The 27,617-nt window shown below is 42.0% G+C and overlaps 1 protein-coding gene across 2 annotated transcripts; it reads left to right on the top strand.

Moving 5' to 3' along the window:
- The first annotated feature begins 3,846 nt into the window (after positions 1-3,846).
- LOC124253582 (condensin complex subunit 3-like) lies at positions 3,847-27,500 on the top strand. 2 transcript variants are annotated; one of them, XM_046687390.1, is made up of 20 exons: positions 3,847-3,957; positions 6,001-6,105; positions 7,421-7,660; positions 9,527-9,755; positions 10,449-10,679; positions 11,667-11,859; positions 12,908-13,057; positions 13,673-13,792; positions 15,140-15,353; positions 15,688-15,864; positions 16,032-16,139; positions 17,069-17,188; positions 17,603-17,878; positions 18,860-19,041; positions 19,676-19,850; positions 21,873-22,037; positions 22,960-23,401; positions 24,176-24,278; positions 24,809-24,982; positions 27,136-27,500. In XM_046687390.1, the coding sequence occupies exons 2-20, from the start codon at positions 6,007-6,009 to the stop codon at positions 27,188-27,190; spliced, it is 3,453 nt and encodes a 1,150-aa protein (XP_046543346.1). In that variant the 5' UTR covers positions 3,847-3,957; positions 6,001-6,006; the 3' UTR covers positions 27,191-27,500. The 2 variants fall into 2 exon arrangements, with proteins under 2 accessions (XP_046543346.1, XP_046543345.1); XM_046687389.1 differs by having other exon boundaries at positions 13,670-13,792.
- Positions 27,501-27,617: the final 117 nt, after the last annotated feature.

The raw sequence follows: 27,617 nt of genomic DNA, 5'->3' as shown, positions 1-27,617 counted from the left end.
AAATACATTTACTATCTTATCACTGGTATCAATGTCTTCATCTGCTTGCAGTTACGTCATAAACAAGTTTTGAAATCACACTTCCTGCCTCGGGCGTATACTTCGCGGAGGCGCACTTAAATAAGGCGATTTCTGCTATACCTGACCGACACCATCATGAATAACGCTAGATTGCAATCAGATCACCAAGTTTCTTGTTATCAGCGTGTGAACACTACACTAACATCAATGGCGGATAAATTAGCCTCAATTGACACTTTTAGCTCATTCGTTAGACTTGCACAAGTCTCTAAGGTAATAATTAATAGTTTTAAAAAATATGAATAACGTTCCAACAGACTGGCGTCCACAGATGTCCGCTTATCTAGACTTGCCTCTTTAAAGGATAGAATTACTATACATCTATGGGCTTAGCCTTCAGTACAGCCTTGGAGCAAGGCTACTCATTCATGTATATACATCTGACCGCCAGAATATGACCACAACTGGTTGTGTATCATAAAGGATTATGTGTTGACTTACTTCAGGAGTTTAAATATGTATGTGGGAGATCATATTATTTTGTGTATTAGACATTCCCACCGTGTACTGGGCTGTAGCGGATACAATGAAAGGGGTGCAGCATGCGCGGATCAGGGGGGTGCGGGGGGTGCGCAAACAAACACAACACCCACCCCCACCCCCACCCACCCACCCCCACCCCCAAGGTGTTCCAAATGTACTACATGTTTTATGCCCAGGGTTCCGAGGATTGGGGTGCTCCTGTATCCGCCCCTGGTGCAGTATGTGTGTATCTTGACCGTGGTGACTGCTAGAGAAACGAACACAGAAGTATTGTTGTAGACAGACAGACAGTGTTTATTCAGCAGAGGCCTTCGGTCCATAATGCAATCAGATGGCAATGTATTTAATGAGAGGGCAGTTTAACGTTGCAGCTCTACATCCTGGAGTTAATCAATTTCTGCATATGATATAACTATAGGCCAACATTGTATATAACATCACCATTTGAACTGTTTGAGAGGCATTTAGAAGTTGTAGGAATGTGGCAGGTATAATGGAATTGAATATAGCGAAAGAATATGCCTTTTTTTGTAAAACCAGAGGTCAGCATTATATAAAGAATGAATACCATGCACTATTTATCTGTAATGTCTATGGTAAACTTAGAACTAAATACATTGTACAATAAAGAAGTTGATCATCCATAAACACTTGTCATTCCTATAACATCATCATTTGTTTTGCAAAGGATTTACAACGGAGAAATAAGTATATGGTTCTTTAGTGAACTTTGTTATGCATTTAGTTCTAAGTTTACCATAAATAGTGCATGGTATTCATTCTTTATATAATGCTGACCTCTGGTTTTACAAAAAGGCATATTCTTTCGCTATATTCAATTCCATTTTACCTGCCACATTCAACAGGAATATTAAAATTACTGCATTAAACATACGGGGGTATTGTTATTATTATTGTGTTTTACAGATTAAAGTAAAACGCAGCAGAGAGAGGTTGGTTGTTGGTATTATTATTGTTGTTGTTGCGATCATCATTATAAACAGGGCGATGGGGTAGCCTAGTGGTTAAAGCGTTGGCTCGTCACGCCGAAGACCCGGGTACGAATCCCCGCATGGGTACAATGTGTGAAGCCCATTTCTGGTGTCCCCGCCGTGATGTTGCTGGAATATTGCTAAAAGCGGCGTAAAACCAAACTCAGTCAGTCATTATTAACATATTTATCAACAATTGTAAGAACTACATGTGTCATATTGCTTCAGCAAAAATAAATGAGCATACCTTCTGTCAAATACATTTGCTTTTCTAACACAAAAACATTTTGTTCTTTCTTCAGGTTAGCAACGCTGATTTCATCATGGATCAACGTGGGACAAAATCCTCTACTTTTAATCTGAATAAAATAGTTTACAGTAAATGTTTACGGTGTCCCTGAGTGAGTGAATGTACATGTGTGTGTGCGTGCGTGCGTTTAGGTGCTGGTGCGTGCATGTGTGTGTGTGTGCGTTTAGGTGCTGGTGCGTGCATTTGTGTGTGTGCATGCATGCGCGTGCGCGCACCTTGATTATGCACTGTGATATAAGTCAGTTTTGCCGTACTCAGCAATGTTTCAGATACATGACAGCGGTTTGTAAACAATCGACTCTTGGACAGACAATCCAACGCGATGTTGAAATGGGAAATAGTTTGTTTGTTTCACGATCTGCATATAATATTATGTAATGTATACAATTTGCCAATCGATTTAATCTGTATAAACATAGGTAAAACAGTGTAAAATATGTTTGTAAATAAATAAGTCTGGCCCCGACAGTCAAGTAATCAATATTATGAGCAAAGATTCATCCGTCGGGATACGTAGACAAACCTTCAGCGACGTGGCCGAGTCGGACCAAGCTCTACCTCTTACTACCACCATGGGCTGTTTGGGGTAGGCTACTAATTCCCACCCGGAATCCCTTCTGGCTAGTTTGTTAAAACGAATAAGTTTTGTTACAGAGGTGCATGTTTACCCGAGTGCAGGATGTGTACATGTATACAGTTATGATTTTCATATGAAGTACAGATGTGATCGCTTCAGGGGTGCCATTCCATGAGGAGGTGTGTTTGTGTATGTCCCATAAACTCATAATCCTCTTTCTGTGTCAGCAGATAGTCCGGCCTTGTGGAACTCCCGAGTATTGAGTGTTTTCTGTATATAAACAATTCTATTCAACCTCTCTTTATCCGACAACATATTATATGAGACTATACTACACATTTTTGTATGTAAGCAGTGAGTCTATACACATTATTTTAAGGTAAGTCGTCCATACAATATCCATTGTATAAGTGTATTGCAGGGTATATATCTTTATATGCAGATATTCTGTGTAGATTCCAAGGACCTGAAATAAATAATGTGGATTTTTAAACATATGCTGAGAAAAACACCTCAATTGTAAACGTTGGGTATTATATACTCTTCCAAAAAAATGTAGGGGAACCTGAACTTTCGATTTGGATAGTAAGTGTAAGTCTTAAAAAACTTTTCAAAGACAGACATCTTATGAATGCACCACCATTTCACTTTATCACCAACCTCAAACACAACGCATGGGATTCACGGGCACAACACAGTAGTCCCATATACATACACGTGTATGGGGTGTCATTCTTGATTTCGACGGTTTACAAGGTCGAGAAATCACTATAGACCATTGATTCTGACGATCATCTTGCATCGCACAGTTGTTAGCGTTGGTTTCTAGCCGTTTTTATTATTTATTATATTTTTTCTGTTTTTGTGTATTTTTTGGTATTTTCTTTTTTCATTTTTTTTTTAATGAAAATCGTACACATGCAAATTTCACGCCATACACCAATCATCTTTCAAGAGAGATTACTGTACAAACAAATATGGTCATAAGGAAGTGCAAGCGGTGATGCCCTCTCAAAACATTCATAATTATCATACCAACATTGATTGACTCCGATATATCTTCCATTTTTTTCAATCGTAAATTAGAAATGAAGTATATTACTAAAATGAGACCCACGCCCTTTATTTGCCTTCATCTGTCATTCTCTACTATATTGGTGTTATATTTATTTAATTTACCGGTACATATTTTCCCCTCTCTTTTGCCTCTTGGCATTTTCTGTTAGTATTAACAGGGAGAATATATACGGTGTTGTAGATTATCCCTGGTATTAGGTAAGACGGTAAAGGAAAATATAACATGCCTTTCGTTGTCATTTCTTTTTCGAATGGGATAAACTGGGCGTTAGTCTATATAAACTGCGCACAAATCGACTCGTGTTCCACCTGTCTTTATCCAGTTTAAGAAATAGTGCCACGTGACCGGAAGTGTACATATTGGCGGACAAGTTTGAAAACTGTAAACAAGAGGCGACGCATTTGAGATTTGATGACTTTCTTTCGTCAGTAAACAGGTACCGTTGAGACGGACGAACTGCATAGGATATTTGAAATGGTCCTATGTCATCCTTAATATAATGATGTGCGAATAGCACAACGCAGTATTTCCGATTTGTGAAGCTGTTGGGTTGTTGTTGGCGCAGGCTAAACTTTAGCCTTTAGCCTAAAGGCCGAAGTAGTATTTGCTGCAACGAAACCAGTATTGAAAGGGATTATGTAAACACACTAAATATATTTTTCACAATCAATAAAGTCGTTTTTTTTTTTGCATTGTGAACAAGCTCGCAAGAATACACCAACCCAAGTATATTTTTCCAGTTTTGGGTACACAGTAACACACTCCCACACCTACCTACCAAAGTACCACTTTGGATAAGGTCCTTAACCTTAATATTATGAAAGAAGATGTACATAATAATTTAATTATACTTTCAAATTTGGTGAAAATGTCACATGACATTTGTCTCATGCAAGGTCCCTGCATATTCTTAGCACACAAGGTGATAGAACATGCACTGTATGCTTACAGGTCACTATTCAAACAAAATATTTTGGAGCATTGTTGTGATGTGTTGGATTAAACATATAACTATGATAACAAGTTTAGTTAATAAACCTAAACCTAGAAACCTAAATATCATTTCATTCCCAAATGATGTTTCCTTTCAAAATTGATTAACTGAAAGCGAAGTGATTTTTCTCTCACATCTTTTATCCCCTGTATTCATGGGGAGATGGTGATTTCGTAGACTGAACCAGTTCGTAGACGCGGTGGATTCGTAGCCCAGACTGGTTCGTAGACGTGTATTAATAATTGAATAATAGTATATATTAAGTTTGATTTTTACTTAGATTGTGTATAACGAAGTTGTTATGCTTTGTTTTCAGTGATACAAAACTAAGGACAAGAAAAGTGTGATTGAAGAGTGAACGAATATTTTCCCGTATCTTGTCTAGACTTGTTTACGTGTATTTGTATTTGTATATGTAGGGTTCGTGTTGTATTTTTTGTTTTCAGTGATACGAAAATATTGTTACTGTGTGACTTTGTGTGTAATAAAGATGAAGCGTCGTAAAATGTAAAAAGACAGACAACATTGATATGGAAGAGTGGTAATGTAATATATTTATGATCAACAACAATAGGTAACAACAGCACGTATCACAGTAGTAGTTAGATAACACCGTTATCACACATACAACGCATAGAGCCATGGTTGATCATCATATTTTCCCGACTGTTTCCATTGTTGTGGGTGGATTTACAGGTTTCACTGAGTGGTTGTGAATGTTAATTAGGAAGTGGTGAGTTGTTTTGATTGCGAAATACTGTGTGTAGGAGATGTAAGTGTTTTCTTAAGAAGTGTTTTCTGCTACTTCTCTGCTGGTCTGCGTAGTTGAATGTTGAATGACGATACTTACCTAATACATATCTTTTAATTTTACACAACTGAATTTAATATATAAGCGGGCCTATGATTTGTCGGAATTTGTCGGGCGTGGACCGCTGTAAATCATATTTTATTATTTTAAGCATATTTTCATCGCCGATCATACTTACCTGATACATTTTATTTATTTCACAAAATGCAAACACTTTTCGGTTACATTAAAGTCATAATATCGATTTTCATCATCATTTAGGTTGAACTTTTCCCATTTTACTAATGTCTACGAGTCCACCGCTCAATCTGCCTACGAATCCACCGGATTTCCACGTCTACGAACCAGTCTTGTCTACAAATTCACCTACAGCCGTATTCATGACTACAAAATGGAGGACACTGAACTTTCCGAGTAAATGTACTACAGAATTTAGAAAATGGGATCTGCATGTACAGTCAGTGTCAGTCACTATCAAACGCTTTAGCTCCCAATAGATAATGACATGACTCAACACAAATGTATCTCAATATATTGAAATAATTGCCATGCTTTTTTCTAGGCAGTGCTCAGCCCTATTTAGTGATATATTGAGTGTATCATGTTGTGTCAATTGTCGTAATAGATTTTTCTGAGTGAAAATGACATAATCATGGTGACATAAACTTCTCCAGATCACAATGCCTCAGATGACCCTCCTGGACGTGTTTGACCAGTGCCAAGATGGAATGCAGTGTCACAACCGACTCCTCAAGTCCATGGCAAAGATATATCAATCAGTATGTACTTCACAAGGACAGACACAATCTGTCTCATCCAACTGGTCGTCAGGTCATATCAGACTTGTGATTATGTGAAAATAGCTTGTTTGGGAAGAAAACAACAAGACGTCTAGATTTTCTTGACCTATCTGACCAGTGGTCTTGTCTATTATTGCTCTATCATGTTTATTGACTGCCTCCGTGGTGTAGTGGTTAGAGCGTCCGCCCGGAGAGCGGAAGGTCGCGGGTTCGATCCCCGACCGCGTCATACCAAAAGACGTTCAAATATGGTACTTGTTGGTCCATGCCTGGCGCTCGGCATTAATGGGTACAACAAGGACTGGTCGGCTCGGAGTCAGTATAATGTGTCTGAGTGGGGTATTCATGCTTCACTGCGGCATGGTATCTCAGTGGGCTAGCACTGTAAAACCAGCTTCAGTCTGGGCTAGTACAAGCAGCCGCACATACACATACACACGCATGCACGTCGTCATATGAGCGAAATATTCTCAAGCACGACGTAAAACCCAATTTCACCTCACCTCACCTATCATGCTTATTTACAACTTTTAAGCATATACTTATTACAGCTATGTATATGTCGTTTTGCTTCACATACATATGAACATATGATATATGACATAAACATGACAAAACCTTTAGATGAGATTACTAGTCTTTACTGAACAGGTCATGTCATGACTGTATTGTTATGTAATAATATTCAAGGAAACGTTTCATAATGATTTCACATTTTTAGCAACAATAACCACATTTATGTCCTTTTAATACGGTATGTTTATTATTCCCCACCGCACGCTTAACGCAAAGCGGGGGTCTATAGTATTAGGCTCCATCCGTCCGTACATACGAATTGGAATATCTTAAGAACCGTTCCCTAGATTCTTATCATATTTGGTACCTAGGTTCATCACAGTATAATAAAGGCCCAAGTCAGGTTTGGTGACCTTGACCTTCATTTCAAGGTCACAAGGGGACTTTAACGCTTTACCTGCATGTTAAGCTATCTCAAGAACTGTTCACTGGATTTTCTTCATATTCAATATTCGCTTGAATGTTTTTCAATAAGCAATTTCTTTAGTGCTATTTTTGCATATTTCCTACACTGACATTCATGTCAAGGTCAAAGTCAGTCTTGAAAATATGTGTGTGTTTGAACACCAAAAGAGCAAGATATCAAGAGAGGTTGACCTGTCATGTTTTTGTTGACATTAACTTAAACTTTCATTACTTTATAAGTTTGATTTGATAATTTGCGGCGGGGGGATTATGTCACCTTAGTGACCATGGTGACAATGCTTGTTATTTTCAGATGGAGTTTGATGCCTTCTGGTCCGAGTTTGTCCACTACCTGAAATACTCCATGATAGTGTTCAAGCGAGAGGCTGCTGTTGAGAGGACCATTGACTTTGTTGCCAAGTTTTCTGTCTCCACCACGAAACGGCAGGATCAGCAACAAGAGGGGACAGGAGACAAGGGAGAAGAGGACGCAGCAAAGTTGAAGGATGAATCTAACAAGTTCCTGCTGACTATACTGGAGTTCCTGTTACAGGTACTTTGATACATATATCTCTGTCATGGGAAGTAAAGATATTTGCAACCACTCTACCTCATGATTTAGTATTCTCTGTACATTAGTTACCTTGTCACATACCAAATCTGACCCATGAAGATCTCGTAAGGACCTTTACGACCTTAGTTTGATTTTAGTTCGACTTCAGTCGATCTATCTCGACTCAGGTCGGCCAAGTTGAGAAGACCTATACTCGACCAGCTAGACCTGTATATCGACCTAATTTCAAATTAATTTCGTCCTAAGTCGACTGGCCCGACCTCTATGCGACCTGTGTTCAACTGGAGCGACTGGTTCTCGACGGAAATTCCATATTTCTGCCGAGTCGACCCTTGGTTTCCAAATTGTATAAATTACAGGGTGCATTATCACGAGGTAACCATTCAATTAGAGGACTGCAAAGTAGTAACATCACCATAAGGAACCTTGACGTAAACCTGGTGAGCTGGTGACGTAAACCTGAGAAGCAAACACTGCTTACCATTTGGGTGCAGATAGCCTGGCACCTGCTTGAACAGGTGGATGACCTGGAGATTGCCAACCCTCCTCCAAAGCCAAAGCCTCAGCCATAAGCACATCATTCACATCCTTGATGCCTTCAAAGCTGAGTATCGGTCAGATGAGTGGGATCAGAGTAGATGGAATACTGTAACCCGTGCTTTCAAGGAAAGGTGGCAATTTCCATATTGTAACATGAAAAAAAGCTTTTAAATCTTTTATTGGAAACTCATTGGAAAATAATCTGAAGATAACATCACATCATTATAAGGTGCTCATGACAATATATGAGTATCAAGTTCTACTTCTCAGTTTCACTGTCTTTGCTGAGAGTCCTGAACATGTGACTGATCCTCTGCGATGTATGTAGGGTCCAAGAGACCGCTTGACAGGTACAGAGATGTACCTGCTGCAGAACTGGAGTCAAAGCTGTGGAAGATACCATCCTGTTCCGCTGCTTTGCGGCATGTTGGAGAGGGTGGTGTGCTCAGGGTGGACCTCTGGGTGGCAGCAGGTTGATGTGGAGATGATGTGCTACCACTGGCTGCCGTTTCGTTTTTATGAAGCAATTGGGAAGATGATGACCATTTATGCGGTCGGCGTGGACTCAATTAGGTCGAGTTGAGGTCGAAATAGGTTGACTTCAGGTCGAGTCAGTCGACTCCAGGTTGAGTCCAAGTCGAGTCCAGTTTGAGTCGGTCGACTCAACGTCGAGGCGAGGCCAAGTACAGATCGACTCTAAGACGAACACAGATCGGCATGTCAGGCCAGCTCGACCTTCAACTCGACCTTTTCTGGACCTACCTCGACTTATTCTCGACCAGGAAGTCGGGGAAAATTTTTGACATGTCAAAAGATTTTCAAAAACTTGGTAGACCTGATTCGATCTGACTCGTTCTGAAACTCGACCTTCAGGTCGAGATGGTCGAGTAACGTAAGGTCGGCACTGGGACCGCACCATAAACAACAACCCAACCAACCAACTAACAAAAAAACCAAACCTTTATGCATTTTCCTAATAATACTTTCAAAATGTTCACCCGTAAAGGTCCGGGTTAGAATATTGATCTTCAGTAACCCATGCTTATCGTAAGAGGCGACTAACGGGATCGGGTGGTCAGGCTCGCTGACTTGGTTGACACATGTCATCGGTTCCCAGTTGCGCAGATCGATGCTCATGCTGTTGATCACTGGATTGTCTGGTCCAGACTCGATTATTTACAGACCTCCGTCATATAGCTGGAATATTGCTGGGTGCGGTGTAAAACTAAACTCACTCACTCAATCAATTCAAATGTTCTCATTACAAACCCAACTGTTACCAGGTTTACCTTGCTTTTGTTGCAGTCACACAGTGCGAAAGAGAGGGGAGTTCGATTTCGCTGTTGTCAGTTAATCAACAAGCTGCTGAGTAACCTAGGAGATGAGGCTCAGATCGATGACGATCTGTATGACAAGATCTACACATCCATGTTGGAACGGCTGCGGGACAAGGTCCCTGTTGTCAGGATGCACGCTGTGTTGGCGCTGTCGAGGCTTCAGGACCCAACCGATGAAAACTGTCCTGTCATTAAAGGTAACATTGATACTGTAAGGGGACCATTTATCAGGGTTGATAGGTGGCCATGTGGTTACTTGTCATATCAAGATCCTGTATTGTTTCTCTATTTACAAACAAACTAGTGAAGTGTTTATGGTGTCACCTGCTATAAAATGACTGCAGTATTGCTGAGAGGAACATAACCATTACACACTCAAATTCATCTTAGGCCGTTGCTTGTTGAAGCCATGGTAACCGGTTGTTCGATATGGTATATCATTTTGCAGTGTCACCATGCTTACTGTCATGGCTGTGTGTCATCTATATCTTGCTAAGTGTATTGTTATAGTCCAAGATAGGAAACCTGTCATTTATTTCAGTCAGAAATGCTGAATGACCAATGAAAATCAAATATATTAATAGTAGAATGCTATGTGAGTCACTTCAGGACAAGTGATTGAGAGATAGTTCCTTTCTACCCCTGCTTTAATAATAATAACTGAGTCAATATGTTTTTGTATGATGTAACAGATGCTTGAATTACAAAGTGACCCTTGTCTCCTTAGAGTTACAAATCAGCCTCTTTTTCTAAGCAATGTAGGTACATGGGGGGCGCAATTATTTTCACAGGTCATTGGTTACCTGATCACATGTTGAAGCTCTAAACATTGCAATATTTTTGGGGCCTGCCAGCACCATACATTATCATTAATCTGTTTGAATTTCCAGCATACCTCTTCTTGATTAGTCGCGACCCCAACCCTGACGTCCGTCGAGCTGTCCTCTCATGCATTGCCCCCTCCACCAAGACCCTGATGGCGGTCATTGAGCGGACACGTGATGTGAAGGACACTGTGAGACGTGTGGCATACAATGTCGTAGCGGAGAAGATCCACATCAAGGCTCTGTCCATTGCCCAGAGAATACAGCTCCTGCAGGATGGCCTCAGCGACAGAGCAGGTCAGGCCAGATTTGTTTGATCTTGAATGACCTTCGGAGGGACTTTCACTTTCTGTATCAATTGTAAGAGGATTCCAGAAAAGTTATCCAGCAGTTACCAACTGTTATGTCCCTATACAACTGATTGATAGTGACCATGACTATGATGACACGTCATCACTTTTCCCACATAAGTGAGATAATACTATTTGAAAATATTGACTTTAAGAATGACCTTCACTGTGACCTTGACCTTACAAGACACTCACAATCTTTTCCAATATCGATCTGTCATAGTGACATACTTGCCATCAGTTGCAAACCACAGTTGGTTTTGCTCAGTAGTTTTTCAGTTCTTTGAATGCTTTGTATTCTCATGGTCATGGACTCAATAATGTATTATCATGATTGAATTCACTCAAGATGTAATCACTATAGTAGGATGAAATGTTGTACAAGTCGTTCTCAGGACTGGACTTGAAAGGATGTGAAGTGGTAAGGTTTTGAGATATTTGCCTTGAAGGTCATTCTTGAGATAGTTCCACATCCTTCTGTATAAACCTTTATGTTAGTATGACATGTTTTACCAGACTTATGATGACCAAAGCCATGTGCAGAAGTGCATCTAACTTTCTTAATGTTGACTGTCTTGCACAGAGCTATGTTGTCAAACAGAAATTAGAGTAACTGGATGTGCATGTCAAGCGTACTCTTGAGTAAACCACAATAACGAACAGTGACAGCAGGTAGCCTACTCAGTCACCTTGTGAAGATCCTCGTTAGAATTGGTCTTCAGCAACCCATGCTTGTCGTAAGAGGCGACTGAGAGGATTGGAGGGTCACTGACTTGGTTGACACATCATCATATCAAAATCAAGTAGATAGATGCTCATGCTGTTGATCACTGGATTGTCCAATCCAGACTCAATTATTTACGGACTGCAAACATATGGCTGGAACATTGCTGAGTGCAGCGTTTTACAACAATCCACTCACTCTTGTTGACAGACATGGTGAAGGAGGCATGTGCTACCAAGCTGCTACAGGCATGGCTGCTACAGTTCCAGGGCAGTGCGCTACAGCTGCTACAGAGTCTCGATGTAGAGCAGTCAGCCGATGTCTGTCAGCAGGTGCTCTACAAGCTGTTTGAAAAGGTCCCCGTGGAGGAGATTGTGGACAACTTTGACCTGCTGGGCGAAGAGTAAGTGTTGTTTCAACATCACAGTTGTATAAATGAAGACATTTAGGCCCCAAAAATATGCTTGTGGCTCGTTGAAACTGAGTTAGCTCCTGCTGGTCATAATCAGTTACCGATGAAGTGGGTAATAAGACATGGTGACTTGGTAACAGGTTGATAGCTTGTTATCACACCCTAGTCACATATCATTCGATGGTCTTCAGCAACCAATGCTTGTCATAAAAGGCAACTAACAGGATCAGGTGGTCAGGATCACTGACTTGGTTGACACATGTCATCGTATCCCAATTGCGTAGATCGATGCTCATGCTATTGATCACTGGATTGTCTGTTCCAGACTTAATTTAGGACGATAACTTGGACAGACTGCCATATAGCTGGAATATTGCTGAGGGTGGAATCTTTAAAGTGTGGTAAAACAGCAGACTAAACTCACTCAGTCACGCTATGGGTGGTTAATGGTCCACATACAGAGTGATATAGATATTTGCTAGCCAGACTGTTTTACTAAAATGAAAAAAAGTTAAGTTCATACAATTCACCAATGGACTGGGGCGATTGTCGGGCAATGGGTTATTTCCACCCATGACCCACTGTGGCACAACATGTGCATGTCCCACATGTAACATATGATGTTAACTGTTGAACTTAAAAGGACACCAAGCTCGCCAGACAGTTCAAACTAAGTTGTCAGTTGGGTGTGCCATTTTAAGGGATCTTAGAACTAGTTGTCGGTTGGGCTGTGCCATTTTGGGATCTTAGAACGGTTCCCCATCATGGAATTGCTTGTTAAAAGTGCCAACTAAATTGCATCAAGTAATTAGGTCAGTAACTTGATCGATGACATTGTACCCTAGTAGATGGGTCTCTGTTCATAATATCAACCACTGGTTTTGTAATTCATGTTAGGTTACATACTAATATTAACCATCATTACATGGAATGTTGCCGAGGGCGGCATTAGTCAAAACCCAAACATATAACATTACTAATACCAGCAATTACCCACAACATGTACATCTCCCTATGATGTTGCTGCAATGTGTTGAAGGACCCTGATCTCTGATGACAAGCTGACGTGTGAGAGTGCCATGTACTGGCGGGTGTTGTGTCAGTTCGTGCAGGAGAAGGGCGTCACATACGAGGAACAGCTGGATAAAGTCCTGCCATCCTGTATTGTACTGTGCAAATATGTCAGAAAGTAAGTCAGATCATGATAGGGGTATGAAATCATCTGTTTTTGTGTCTGCTCATAAACATATCTCTTTGCCTTACACGTAATTTGCCTCAAGTCATTAGCTCAAATTCAGATATTTAGCCCCATGTCTGGAATAAAACATTCTTGTTTTGATTAATGTCACATTTTTTCCCAGTTTACTTGTCAAGGGCACTTATTTTGAGAATCATTGCTAAATCGCTTGCCTATAGCTGGGCCTGGTGGGTTTTTCTAGAGCGGTAGTTATGGAATGTACAAGACCTGAGAACTCTGAATGTCATTCTGTGCTTAGCATCTCACCTAATCTCAGTGATGTCACTGCACAGGTGACCCAGCCTTGTAGGGTACCACAGTTCACTGCAGAGTTACGTCCCTTGGGACCATCAAGATCCAATAAATACAGGTCCAGATCCAGGTTAGCCATGGTTATGTTTCAGGGGTTTTCAGCATCACACCTGTGCAAGAGGGATGTACAGAAGTGGTAAATGATACCTCTTTCAGGTTTTACTCCCATATTTAGCCTTCACTCGCTGATATGACTGGAACTCTGTTAAACTCAATCATTCACTCACTCCCTAATGTTTCTGCATATCTCAGCAGGTTTCTGGAGAAACTGACAGGCTGCGGAGATGACTTTGACAGACAGCTGGAGCTCGAATACATAGGACAGCAGATCCTCTCTCTCTTCAAGTACATGGACCTGTCGGATCAGGCTGGTCGGTAAGTCTCTCTTCAATTACTCAGACCCATCAGATCAGGATGGTCGGTAAGTCTCTCTTCAATTACTCTGACCCATCAGATCAGGATGGTTGGTAAGTCTCTCTTCAATTACTTGGACCCATCAGATCAGGATGGTCGGTAAGTCTCTCTTCAATTACTTGGACCCATAAGATCAGGATGGTCGGTAAGTCTCTCTTCAATTACTCGGACCCATCAGATCAGGCTGGTCGCTAAGTCTCTCTTCAATTACTCGGACCCATCAGATCAGGCTGGTCGCTAAGTCTCTCTTCAATTACTGGGACCCATCAGGGCCCCGTTCCTCAAAGCGATCGTAGCGCAAAGTTGATCGTAACTCCCATACTATAACATAGACTTACGACTGTTGTAGCGCTACGATCGCTTTGAGGAATGGGGCCCAGATCAGGATGGTCGGTAAGTCTCTCTTCAATTACTCGGACCCATCAGATCAGGATGGTCACTAAGTTACTGTATTCACAGGGACCTATCACATCACATCAGATCAGACCAGTCAGAAAGTGCCTGTCTTCCAGTACAATCTGATTAAACTGCCTCCATGGTCCAGTGGAGAGAGCATTTGCCCAGAGAGTGAAATGTTGGTGTTTCACATTCCCAGCAGGGCAGTGTTACAACGATTAAAGGAATGAAACAATGACTTGTCAAACTGGAGTCAATATACTGTGTCTGGGTGCGATATTACCTGGCCTATATCTATAGACCACAAACCCACGTAACGGCAAGGGATGACTGTACCTGTTCTGTTCACAGTTGTTGAACTTAGATTCACACTGAGCTCTCACTTCAAACTAAATTGTCCGTTGGGTGTAGCATTTTTGGACCTTAGAATGGTTACCCACCACTGAATTGCTTGTTAAAAGTGGCGACTAAATTGCATTACATGGTTAGGTCAGTGACTTGATCGATGACATGATATCAACCACTGGTTTTGTAATTCATGTTAGATTATTTACTATGAGTACAAACCACCACTGCATGGAAATATGCTTAAGGTTGTATTGATTGTTGTTTGATGCCGCACTCAGCAATATTCCAGCTATATGGCGGCGGTCTGTAAATAATCGAGTCTGTACCAGACAATCCAGTGATCAACAGCATGAGCATCGTACTACGCAAATGGGATACGATGACATGAGTCAACCAAGTCAGCAAGCTTGACCACCTGATCTTGTAAGTCGCCTCTTACAACAAGCATAGGTTACTGAAGACCAGTTCTAACCCGGATGTTCACAGGTCAAAGGTTGTATAAGTCAACAAGCGAACATGTAACATGATACTGTCTCTACACAAGTTACACTGACTCTGTTACAGGCGTGAGCTGGAGAAGCTGCTCCACGACATGATGATCTGCGACCACGTGAGTCACGCCTTGATGAAGTACATCATTTCCACACTTCACCTGGTGAAGACAAACACAGACACGCTGGTGGCCTACCTGGCCGAGACCATCTCCGAAATACGGGAGCCAATCACCATCGTGGAGAAAACACTGGACAAAGATGAGAGGCGGCAGTTGGACCTGAAGGTATTGTAGATGTTGTCAGGGCCATGATGAATTCTCAGGGAAATTGTCAGATAATGATTCTCAGTAGGGTTGGATCTGATGGTATTGTTAATGTAAGTAATTCTGATCATACAACAGTCATGACTACAGGTTTCTTGTTTGTGCATATTTGTAAGTTTCAGTATCCTCAATGGTAAGAATTCACATGTGCCTTGTGATGTTAAGTACTTGAGTAAAATTGAATGATAGAAATATACCCAAGCTGATTTTATCCATGTACTTTTTGACAACATGCTAAATACAAAGATCCTGTTGCTTCTGCTATTAAAACTGAACCTTGTTCCTTGACTTGCAGATCGCCAGTATCCGGGTGCGACTGAACCAAGCTAAGGAAGAGCTGGAGGAATGTGTGAGATGTCAGGAGTTTGCTCAAGCTGCGGAGCTGAAGAGTTCTGTAGCTGAGCTGGATGCTGAGCGATCCTTACTCCTGGAACAGGGAGAGCCCCAATCACAGGAGATACGCACAGAGAAGGTGGGCGGAAGGTTATTCAAGTATATATGTTGGAACAGTACTGTGGTTTGGGGTTTGCCTTAAATGTCAGTTGACATAGGAGGTATAGATGCTCGGAGGGATGGATTTAGGGCTATGAATTATTAAATTTAACCATGCTAATCAAGCAATTTCCTGATATCTTGCAGAGTGATCCCTTCACCATCCTGAAGTGCCTGACTGTTATCAGTGAACTGCTGACTCAGCTGCCCGTGAAGACACTAACGCCTACTCTGCACATGTTGCTGGAGAGCCAGGTAATACACAGTGAAGACACTGACACCTGCACATGTTGCTGGAGAGCCAGGTAATACACAGTGAAGACACTGACACCTGCACATGTTGCTGGAGAGCCAGGTAATACACAGTGAAGACACTGACACCTGCACATGTTGCTGGAGAGCCAGGTAATACACTGTGAAGACACTGGCACCTGCACATGTTGCTGGAGAGCCAGGTAATACACAGTGAAGACACTGACACCTGCACATGTTGCTGGAGAGCCAGGTAATACACAGTGAAGACACTGACACCTGCACATGTTGCTGGAGAGCCAGGTAATACACTGTGAAGACACTGGCACCTGCACATGTTGCTGGAGAGCCAGGTAATACACTGAAGACACTGACACCTGCACATGTTGCTGGAGAGCCAGGTAATACACAGTGAAGACACTGACACCTGCACATGTTGCTGGAGAGCCAGGTAATACACAGTGAAGACACTGACACCTGCACATGTTGCTGGATAGTCAGGAAATACACTGAAGACACTGACACCTGCACATGTTGCTGGAGAGCCAGGTAATACACTGTGAAGACACTGACGCCTGCACATGTTGCTGGAGAGCCAGGTAATACACTGAAGACACTGGCACCTGCACATGTTGCTGGAGAGCCAGGTAATACACAGTGAAGACACTGACACCTGCACATGTTGCTGGAGAGCCAGGTAATACACTGTGAAGACACTGGCACCTGCACATGTTGCTGGAGAGGCAGGTTAAGATGGTGAAGTCCTTGATACATGTACATGATACTGGAGACTTGTTTCCGAAGGTAGCAACTGCAATATGTCAGTTCTCATTCAGAGGAATGCAACAGCAAAGTGAGTGTCCATTTTGTTCAGCTGGACTCTATGTCGCCCATCTGCCATGTTCATGTCTGTATGGATCACACGTTTGCAGGTGCTGCCTGGGGTACAGAATGCTGAATCTGACGTACGTAATGCTGCCATCAAGGCTCTGGGACTCAGCTGTCTACTCAAGGAAGAGGTGGTTATGCAGTACCTGCCGCTGCTCATAGAGGTCAGCTGATAATCAGTCATCAAATATTTTTTAGGCCCTTGAATGTGTCAGCCTGACCTTGAAAGGGCTTTAATTCTTTAATCTCTCCCTCATTTTTGACATTCCTTAAAATAATAATGCATATGACATCTTTACCCTCAACAAAGTAACTTTAGACACATTAGATGTATACATTGTGTGAGCACGGCTTGGTATTCAGCCATGTTTGTCTACAGAAGCAGTTTCGCATTGGAAAACCACTAATGGAACCTGTTGGGAACCTTGGCCAATGATTTATTGATCAAACAGACATTGAATCAAATTTTGAAGATTAATAGTAGTAAACTGATCGTGTGTGTATACCATGCACATCATAACACTAGTAATTACATGGTGGATGATCATAACCTGATGATATTAAAACACTTCCATCAGGTGTCCCAACATGACACGGAGACGGTGAAGACCACGGCTCTCCAATGCTTGTTTGACCTGGTCCACATGTTCGGACTGGGCATCACACGACAGGAAGCTTCGACAGCAGCTGAGGGGAGCAACACCAGCTCCAGTTCCGACATGGCAGAGGTTACTGCAGATTCCCCAGATGACACTCTGGCCGATGCCGTTACCACCAGCTCAAAGAAATCTGATGCCTCTGCAGACATTGCTACCAAGCTGGTGGCCATTCTCAGTGCCTTCCTTGATTCAGAGGTAATGGGTGAGTGAGTATGGTTTTACGCCGCTTTTAGCAATATTCCAGCAATATCACGGCGGGAGAAACCAGAAATGAGCTTCACACATTGTACCCATGTGGTGAATCAAACCCAAGTCTGCAGCGTGACAAGCAGACACTTTAACCATTAGGCTACCCCACCGCCCCCTCAGAGGTCACAACTAGAGGTGAGGTGAAATTGGGTTTTACGTCGTGCTTGAGAATATTTCGCTTATACGACGACGTGCATGCGTGTGTATGTGTATGTGTATGTGCGGCTGCTTGTACTAGCCCAGACTTAAGCTGGTTTTATAATGCTAGCCCACTGAGATACCATGCCGCAGTGAAGCATGAATACCCCACTCAGACACAATATACTGACTCCGAGCCGACCAGTCCTTGTTGTACCCATTAATGCCTAGTGCCAGACAGGGACCAACAAGTACCATATTTCAACGTCTTTTGGTATGACGCGGTCGGCGATCGAACCCGCGACCTTCTGCTTTCTGGGCGGACGCTCTAAACACCACAGAGGCGGTCCTGAACAACTAGAGTAGAGATACTTGTTACCATGGACGACACACAGGGCCCACCTGAGTCATTCATAGTACCAGTTAATCTATCATTCAATGGCAGAGTATGTATAGTAATATGAAAGAATTAGGTGGTCCCCAACTTCATAAGAGTTTCATAGTTTTCAGCTTGAATATTTTTCATAATAGCTGTTTCACCTGGTCAGTTGATCCTCAACACCTTATTCAAACATTTCCTTTTGCTACCAATCTGTTCAATGACAGTATTTTCAGCAAAATGCAGGTCTTTTAACCATGACATCAAAAGACAACCAAACTCACTGTTCTTTCGTAATATTTCATGGCCAAATAGGTCCCCATTTTAAACCCATCTCCACCTCTACCCTTTATTCCATGTGTTGAAACCAGAGAAATTATTAACAAGACACTTGAACCTTGTGGTCACAGAGTTCAGAGTTGAGGACCGTTGCTGCTGAGGGTATGGCCAAGTTGCTGCTGTCTGGCAGAGTGGTATCTTCCAAACTCCTGTCTCACCTCCTATTGTTGTGGTATAACCCACTGACAGAAGATGACAACCACCTCAGGCACTGTCTCGGAGCCTTCTTGCCAGTGTTTGCCTTCGCTTGCAGGTCAGTGAATGATGCATGTGTAGTTTACATTGTCAATAAATGTTAGGTGTTTGCGCTATTTTTTAATGTTACTCAGTATTTGTCACTCTTATGGATCTGAATGTACATGAAGTTCTTGAAAGGCATTTAGAAGTTGAGCAAACATGAATACATGACACTTTTCATGGATAACAACTTCTTTTTATTCTATTAATATACGACATTTCAGAGCTAATTCTTGCTCCTTCATTAGGTGAAAACACATGTTCATCAACATTGTAAAACCAACACTATTGAAGCCGCTATAAAGCAGCACCAGTGTTGGGAATTTGTTAGGATTGTAATCCATGATTTGCAGATTCAGAGCTTGTTGCCTAAATATCCTTCAATAAAAGAAATACCCTGGTTGAATTTTAAAATTATACAGGATATTTTCCTATATTCTCCAAAGCACACCCGTCTTGAAACTAGTAAAAGCTTTAGTGTTTTCATACATGTTAACTTTGTTACTAGTGTGTTTTTTTCCACAAATTCTTTACATTTAACTGATATGATTGTTCACTTATTGACGTCATCGATACTTCTGATGGCAAATAAGATTAATCCAACATCACTTACATCAATCATCTTCTATTATTCTTTCCCCTCACACCAGGGCTAACCAGGAGTTGTTTGAGGAGGCGTTCATGCCTACACTGAACACCCTGCTGAATGCCCCAACATCCAGCCCCCTCAACGAGGTCAACGTAGGCAACGTGGGAGACTTCCTGGTCCAGCTTGTCAACTCCAAACTCCTGGTGGTCAACCAGAACTCACAGAGTCTGGTCACTGTAAGTCCAAAATTGTTGAGAGAACACCATACCTGTGGGGATCAACCAGAATTCAGTCTGGTCACTGAAAGTCTCATAGAGTGGCCCAAGGGTTGAAGTGTTATTAATGAAGAAGAAGGTTGTTAACGATGGATGAGACTGCAGAATACAACTGATATCCCTCAACTTGTCATATATTGGTACCAACTTTTGAAAATTAGTCAGACAGTATTTGTAATGTGTTTGTATATAAGAATTAAAATCAAATGTTTTACTCGTAATACAATACTTCTCTGGATCAGGATCTGGAGACAACTCCTCAGTAGGTAGCATCATGTTAACTTTAGGGCGCTCTGACTGCCAGATCTACATGCAGGATTCCTGGGTTCTTCAACCAGCTTTCTCACTATTTGGATTCACTTTTAACTGCTTGATTCATCAATTTCCTTTTGAGCTCTAAAAACACCATACCACAGAACATAAAATACCCTAGGCATGTCATCATTTTGAGTATAGATGCAAGGATGTTCAGACTTATGTTCTATATGTTTGTGTTCAAAATACATGACTATGTTAATTTCAAGATGCTTGATTCAATGTTTGGCTCACTCTAATCGTAAAGTTTAAAGCCGTGATATTGGATAGAAAGTTCACCTACATGAAGGAACTGTCCTCTTGATGCAAATCAGTACAGCTTGTTCAGCTTGACCCCAGCTACTCTACATATGCATGACCTGGGAGGTCAAATGGCATAAACGGCAGGTTGAGTTAACTTCATTAAACAGGGGAGCAGAGAATGTTGTTCTTGTTCTATTCGGCCTAGGGTTGCGCTCGAAACACCAGTTGCTGCTGTTGCTCACTGCCTGAATCGGATATATTAAACCATCAGTAGCTTCTTTTTTTAAAGAAAGTTAGGACATTACTGGCAATTTCTCAACACTGAGATGTCAAACAGCGACCTTGTCTCGGCTGTTCGGACATGTTGACAATCAACTGACAAAGGTGTGCCCCTTCACAATAATAGACCCAACCAGTTGTGACACAGTCACGCAATGCATTAGTATTCACTTGATCAGGTCAAGCTGAACAAGCTGTAATATGTCTGATCTGATTTTGGAGAGATTGAGGAAGGAAGATATGTAATGTTCCTGTCCACAGACCTCCACTTATGTGATTAGAACAGATGTGATCAAGTGACCTTAGCATGATAAGTAACAGATCTTGTATGCAGAGAGGTGCTGCTCACTTGCAAAGATGTGTATCTAGTGTTGGGTTTGAATCATGTGTTTGAGCTGATCACAGCCCTTACAGAGTTGCTTCCCTTAACTCCAGAAACGCTTGATTAAGGTCCTGAATGATCCTGCCTCACCCTGGTCACATTTCTGGGTTATTTCTCGGGTGTCCCCCATCTTGATATTGCTGGAATATTGCTAAAGCGGCGTAAAACTAAACTCAATCACTCACTTGCCAAGATGTGTATCTAGTGTTGGGTTTAAATCCCGTCTTTGAGCTAATCACAACCTTTACAGAGTTGCTTCCCTTAACACCAGAAACGCTTGATTAAGGTCCTGGGCCCGGTTTCACAAAGCTCTTGTAGTGTTATGACTATCATATGTCAATGTTACAGTACAGGAAGTACGAATGCTACGAGAGAGCTTTGTGAAACGGGGTCCTGAATCATCCTGCTTCACCCTGGTCATGTTTCTGGGTTAATTCTCTCGTATCCATGCTCATAGGCTTCACTAAGGTGATAAAGCCTTCCTCAGACATCAAACTAACTCATAGCGATAATTATATTACAGAATTACTGTTCAAAACAAGCAACCTTAAACATAGCCATCTAACTGTTTGGATTGTTCAACAAAAAATGCCCTTGCAATTTGTCAAGTATTGGGTGGCAAATTTTGAACAACAGCCTGCAGCAGGTTCTTGCAATCCACTGTTGCCAAGGCAATGTCAAACCAAGCTCAGCATTGTCTCTCACTCAGATAATACTTTGGTTGTTGAAAGAGATGATATATTTCTTGCACTGTTTTGTCGCAGGACAACCCAGGACATGACCACATAGCTGTGCTAGTGTGTAACGCGATCCTGTCCAGCCCTGACTCCTTCAGCGTGAAGCTGTGGACACGCCTCCTGAACCAGCTGGACCTGAGCCCCGACACACAACTCAAGGACATGCAGGTGCTCTGTGACCAGATGCTGGAGGTATGCAGAACTTAACAGTACCTCAATTACATGTCGTACCTTGCAAAAAACGGAAATAGGCATTTCTGGGTTTTTTATGAAATAAATGAAGATTGGCATTACTTTGTGGTTTTCCCATCATCAAGATAAGCCACTACATGACTGACATGTTATTCAAAGCGGTATTGAACCAACCTTGACCAACTGATCATTCCCACATCCATCCATCCATCCATCCATCCATCCATTCATGGGCGGTGGGGTAGCCTTGTGGTTAAAGCTTTCGCTCGCCACGCTGAATACCCTGGTTCGATTCCCCACATTGGTACAATGTGTGAAGCCCATTTATGGTGTCCCCGCCGTGATATTGCTGGAATATTGCTAAAAGCAATGTAAAGCTAAACTCACTCACTGACTCATTCATTCAATCACTCAATCCATAATAGTGGTCATGGCATATTCTTAGTGCATGGTTCTATGGTCTTTTATCATGATTTGGGGTGGTAGGATAGCCTGGTGGATAAGGCGTCCACTCGTCATGCCAGAGACCCGGGTACGATTTCCCACATGGGCACAGTGTGTGGAGCCCATTTCTGGTGTGCTGGAATATTGCTAAAAGCAGCAATGAACTAAACTCACTCACTCACTCACTTGTACCCACACCTTCAGTTGCCAGGTGCCTGAGTAAGTGACAGTGACCAGTGACACACTGTACGTGAATTTCATGAACCTATTACAAGGGACAGTGACCACTGACACACTGTACGTCAATTTCATGAACACATTACAAGGGACAGTGACCAGTGACACACTGTACGTCAATTTCATGAACCTATTACAAGGGACAGTGACCAGTGACACACTGTACGTCAATTTCATGAAACTATTACAAGGCACCTGAAACATAGCATTGATTGATTCAGTTGACAATGTTTCTCTGCAGGTTGTGAAAGAAAAGCAGAGTGTCAAAGCTGTGGAGAGGTTCAAGGCCTCTGTTGAGTCCATGCTGGCAGACAAGACCAGCATCACCAATGCTGATGCTGCGCCAACATCTGAAGAAGCAGAGGGCGGTGAGGACACTGCGGTTGACGCCAGCGGTGCCGTGACTGAATCACACGGACCCCTCTCATCTTCACAGACCAGCACTGTTCCAGACTCCCAAGACACTGTCGCTACTAGTGTGGACATCACCAGTGTGGCGTCCGACTCCCAGAGCTCTGATATAGCTATAAGTGTTGTTGACACTCTGTCAGACTCACAGAGCACTCAGGTGGAGAATTCCAGCCAAGGGGAGGCAACTGGAACTGTTACACCTGCTCTAAACACTACAATAGAAAACACGGCTGCATCTACGAAGAATGTGAAAGTCAAGCGTACAACAAGAGGTAGGGTGTGAGGGATGTTGTTACTGCAGTTGTTAAAGGGTTGTTTAACATATTCTATGTGTTGTCACAACAGGTTGTGGTATATTGTTACAGTTGTTGTAGTTGAAGGTTGTTTAACCTTCATTTTGAAGAGGGGCGGTGGGGTAGCCTAATGGTTAAAGCATTGGCTCGCCACGCCGAAGACCCCGGTTCGAATCCCCAGATAGGTACAATGTGTGAAGCCCATTTCTGGTGTCCCCCACCGTGATGAATATTGCTAAAAGCGGCATAAAACCAAACTCAGTCAGTCAGTCATTTTGAAGACATGTTATAGGAAGTTGTTACAACAGATGTGGTGGTGTATTGTTGCAACAAGTGTTGTAGGGAAGGTCAATAACTAAAATATTCTTCTGTTTCTCCCACAAGATGGTGGCACATATAGTTACAGTGACTGTTTTAATTGAATGCCAGCTGTTGAAAGCTTCAATTTTCCCTGTCCTCAATGCATTGAACTCATGTTTGTTTTTTTAACAAACTTTATAACATATGTTCCGTACAAATAGAAGAGGCCAGGATTGCTAACCTGGTTGACACGTCATTGTATCCCAACTGCACAGATTGATACTGATGCTGTTGATCACTGGATTGTCTGGTTCAGACTCGACTATTTACAGACCGCTGCAATATAGCTGGAATACTGCTGAGTGCTACATTAAACAAAATAAACATCATACACAGAGGAGGATTCAGTAAAAGTGATCACATGGTGAACGTTCAACTAATTCTTGTTTGTAGCCAAGTCAGTGAAAACGCCCGCCCCAATCCTGATGCCACAGGCCAACAAGACAGCCAAGTCAACAACAGGCCGACGCACACGGACACAAGCTCAAGCAGACAGGTAACAGAAATCCTTGTTCAGCTCTCCATCATACTTTATCATTTCCTTATTTTCAACCTGTTGTGAGACATTTACTGTGGTGTTAACATGCTGCAGGTGTATGGGAGATGAAGGGTTTATGAGAAAATGGTCAGGTCTCCTGATTTGAATGTACAGATAATAATGATGATAAGGGTGGCTACAATGTACGATACATGTGTCTGTATTGCGTTATATATTGGGACATACAGTTGCAGTCATCGTGGGTCAGAGTTAATCACTTTTTGCTTTCCTGCAGAAATTTTAAAAAATGCATCTCTTATAACTCTTTAGTTCTTTTTCATTGTATGATTGTGTCCTATGTCCTAAAGTTTATGTGAGGATTCGAGTAGAAATATAGGCCGCAATAAATTTGGCTAAGCTGACTGAATATCATCTCTCTCAGATGTGTGGATTGATGTGAATGATGTCAGTCATTTGATTGTCTGGCCAAGGCTGTGTTTACAGACTACCACCACACAGCTGTTTCATCATCAACTTTTCTCTTTCAGCGAGCTAGAGAACAGTGTGTTTGGCTCTCCAACCCCACTCCGTGGCAGCAAGGCTAATGTTAAACAGGTTGAATCACTGGAGCACACTAGGCGAAATCTGCAGGGTCTTCTACTGGAAGGAAAAGACAGTTCCCAGTCTGTAACTGAAGAACCCAAAACTCCTCGCAGTAAACGGTATTAAACTTTCACCTTCCAAGTCAACCGGGTCAGCAGTACTGTTGGTAAAGAGTTTATATTTGTCAAAGTAGACAGGTCTTGGATCGGAGTAGCTGCTTGGCTGTATGCTTGAAAACAATATGTACTTGAACCCCTGTTCAATACTGCAGGAATTACGCTTGTAGTAAGTCTACAGTGTTGCACCAAGGCACTGGAATCTTCTAGAGTCTGGAGAACGGCTTATAGAGTACTGTGGAAGGCTTAAGTGTACATGATAAGAGTTGAAAAAATAATGTTGCAAAACAGTCTGACGAACACAATTAATTCCTATGAATGTTTTTGTAGGATATTCTTATGGTTGGATAAAATATCAGGTGAACTGGAGAATACTTTGTAAGCATGAACAATTATTATCACGCTTTATCAGGGTTAGTTTGACATTGAAGATATTGACACATAATCAGGATAATGATTCCAGTGTTTAGATTAAGTTATGTGTGGTCGTGTGCATAGAGCTCAGGTCACAGATCAGTTGAAGATTAGACAAGTTGGGCGCGGAGAGTCCTTGGATGGGTGACCGTATTTGGCAGCTTGACTCCTGAGAGTTTCTAGGACTTCAGTCTGCCCCACAACAATGCACATGTGATACATGTGGTCTCACTTTAGGCAATTGAGTTTGTTCAAACTTGCCTCTGTTCACCCAGCAGAAAATGGGTACCCGGTTGGATAAGGTCATGTGACTATAACCTTTTGGGGCCTAACTGGCATCTTGGGTTATCCAGGGTAATTATTACAGCACTTCAGAGCCTTGCTACATTGGAAATAAGCAGAGTACAAATGAATAACTCCTTGGTGCATCACCCACTCTACAGTACCTATACCATAGATAATGTAGTGGAGCTGTGTTCTCCGAGATGCAACCCATACATTCCATATATATTCCACATATATCATATACACTGCTGTAGATTCCTTAGACCCAATAATGTATTGCATGCTATATTTCCTCTGATTGTTTCCCTACACTGAGGACCATGTGCTTGGGCCGAGTTCTCTAAATAGTATACCCGTGAAGGTCCGGGTTAGAATATTGATCTTCAGTAACCCATGCTTGTCGTAAGAGGCGACTAACGGGATCGGGTGGACAGGCTCGCTGACTGGGCTGACACATGTCATCGTATCCCAATTGTGAAGATCAATGGTCATGCTGTTGATCACTGGATTGTCTGGTGCAGACTCAATTTTTTACAGACCGCCGCCATATAGCTGGAACATTGCGGAGTGCGGTGTAAAACTAAACTCATTCACTCACTCACTCACTCTAAATAGTATGTGATGGTCTTTGTTTTTTTGTTTGTTTGCTTGTTTACTTCCACACCCCGTCAGTACTCCATCAGTGTGGTGGCTGCCTGTAAACAATCAAGTCTGGCCCAGTAAGTCCAGGGGTTGATATTGTGAGCATTGACCCATGATGACATGCTACCATCCAGGATGTCAGGTGATCATAACTCCCATAACATAGACTTACAACAGTGGTAGCTCAAAGGTTCCATCTCCAGTACATGTCAGGTGACTGACATATGTCTCCTGGATGCTTCTTACAGTTCTCACTGTGAACTGACTCACACTTGCCATGTACGACATTATAACACCTTTTGAACATATCTTTCCAAGTTTGAATATTATTCAAACCGAAAGCCTTGTCATTTTATGTACATATGCTTTACAAAGAACGAGACACAGGTTCCCAGTACCTCTGAATAGCAGATTGCTGATATTACAAAGCACACTTCCACTAGTAGTATGTACCAAACCCAATCAAGCACTGTGTATTCACCCCAGTATGCCCATCTCTTCAATAATGTTCTTTGATCTATAGTTTGGTTGTTGTTTAATGTCGCTAGCAATATTCCACCTATATGGTAGCGGTCTGTAAATAATCGAGTCTGGACCAGACAATCCAGTGATCAACATCATGACCATCGATCTACGCACATTGGAATACGATGACATGTGTCAGCGAGCCTGACCACCCGATCCCATTAGTGATCTCTTGCAACAAGCATGGGTTACTGAAGACCAATTCCAACCCGAATCTACACAGGTCTGTTTGATCTACAGATTATGTGGCTGCATGCAAGATCTATTCTAATGATTTCTGTTCATTTCAGGGCTGGTATTCGATCACAGAAGCGACCAGCACTCACAGACGTAAATGGAGACTGAACCTGCTAGAACAAGACTATCACAACCATTGCAAAATCCCCACCATAATAGCCTACGAGTGTTCACTGACATTGACTTGATTGTGCTGTGAGACTGGACACCTTCAGCCATTGCCAACATCAGGAAACACCAATTGGATCAGACTGAGTGACTGCTGCTCTTCCTTCAGATCAGCATTGAGAATTCTAAGGACTATCATCTGTCTTGTTCCTTCCTGTTCTATTTCACTTCTAATCATTGATATTGTTTATCATTTGTGCATACTTTGTCCTTCAGTAATGTCATGAACAATAAAATTACTTGAATTATTTCTTTAGGCTTGATTGCTGGTGAGGTTTTCCAGTGTTTTGAGATTTGGGTACACTGTGTAAGACACACAAACCTTTCCACTATTTCAGATCCAACTAATAAGAGCAATATATCTTGC

This window comes from Haliotis rubra, unplaced genomic scaffold (assembly GCF_003918875.1).
Source record: "Haliotis rubra isolate DU_JTF1 unplaced genomic scaffold, ASM391887v1 Scf546, whole genome shotgun sequence".
Classification (NCBI taxonomy): domain Eukaryota; kingdom Metazoa; phylum Mollusca; class Gastropoda; order Lepetellida; family Haliotidae; genus Haliotis; species Haliotis rubra.
The sequence above is the reverse complement of the archived record's forward strand: the minus strand, read 5'-3'. Positions and strand labels throughout refer to the sequence as shown.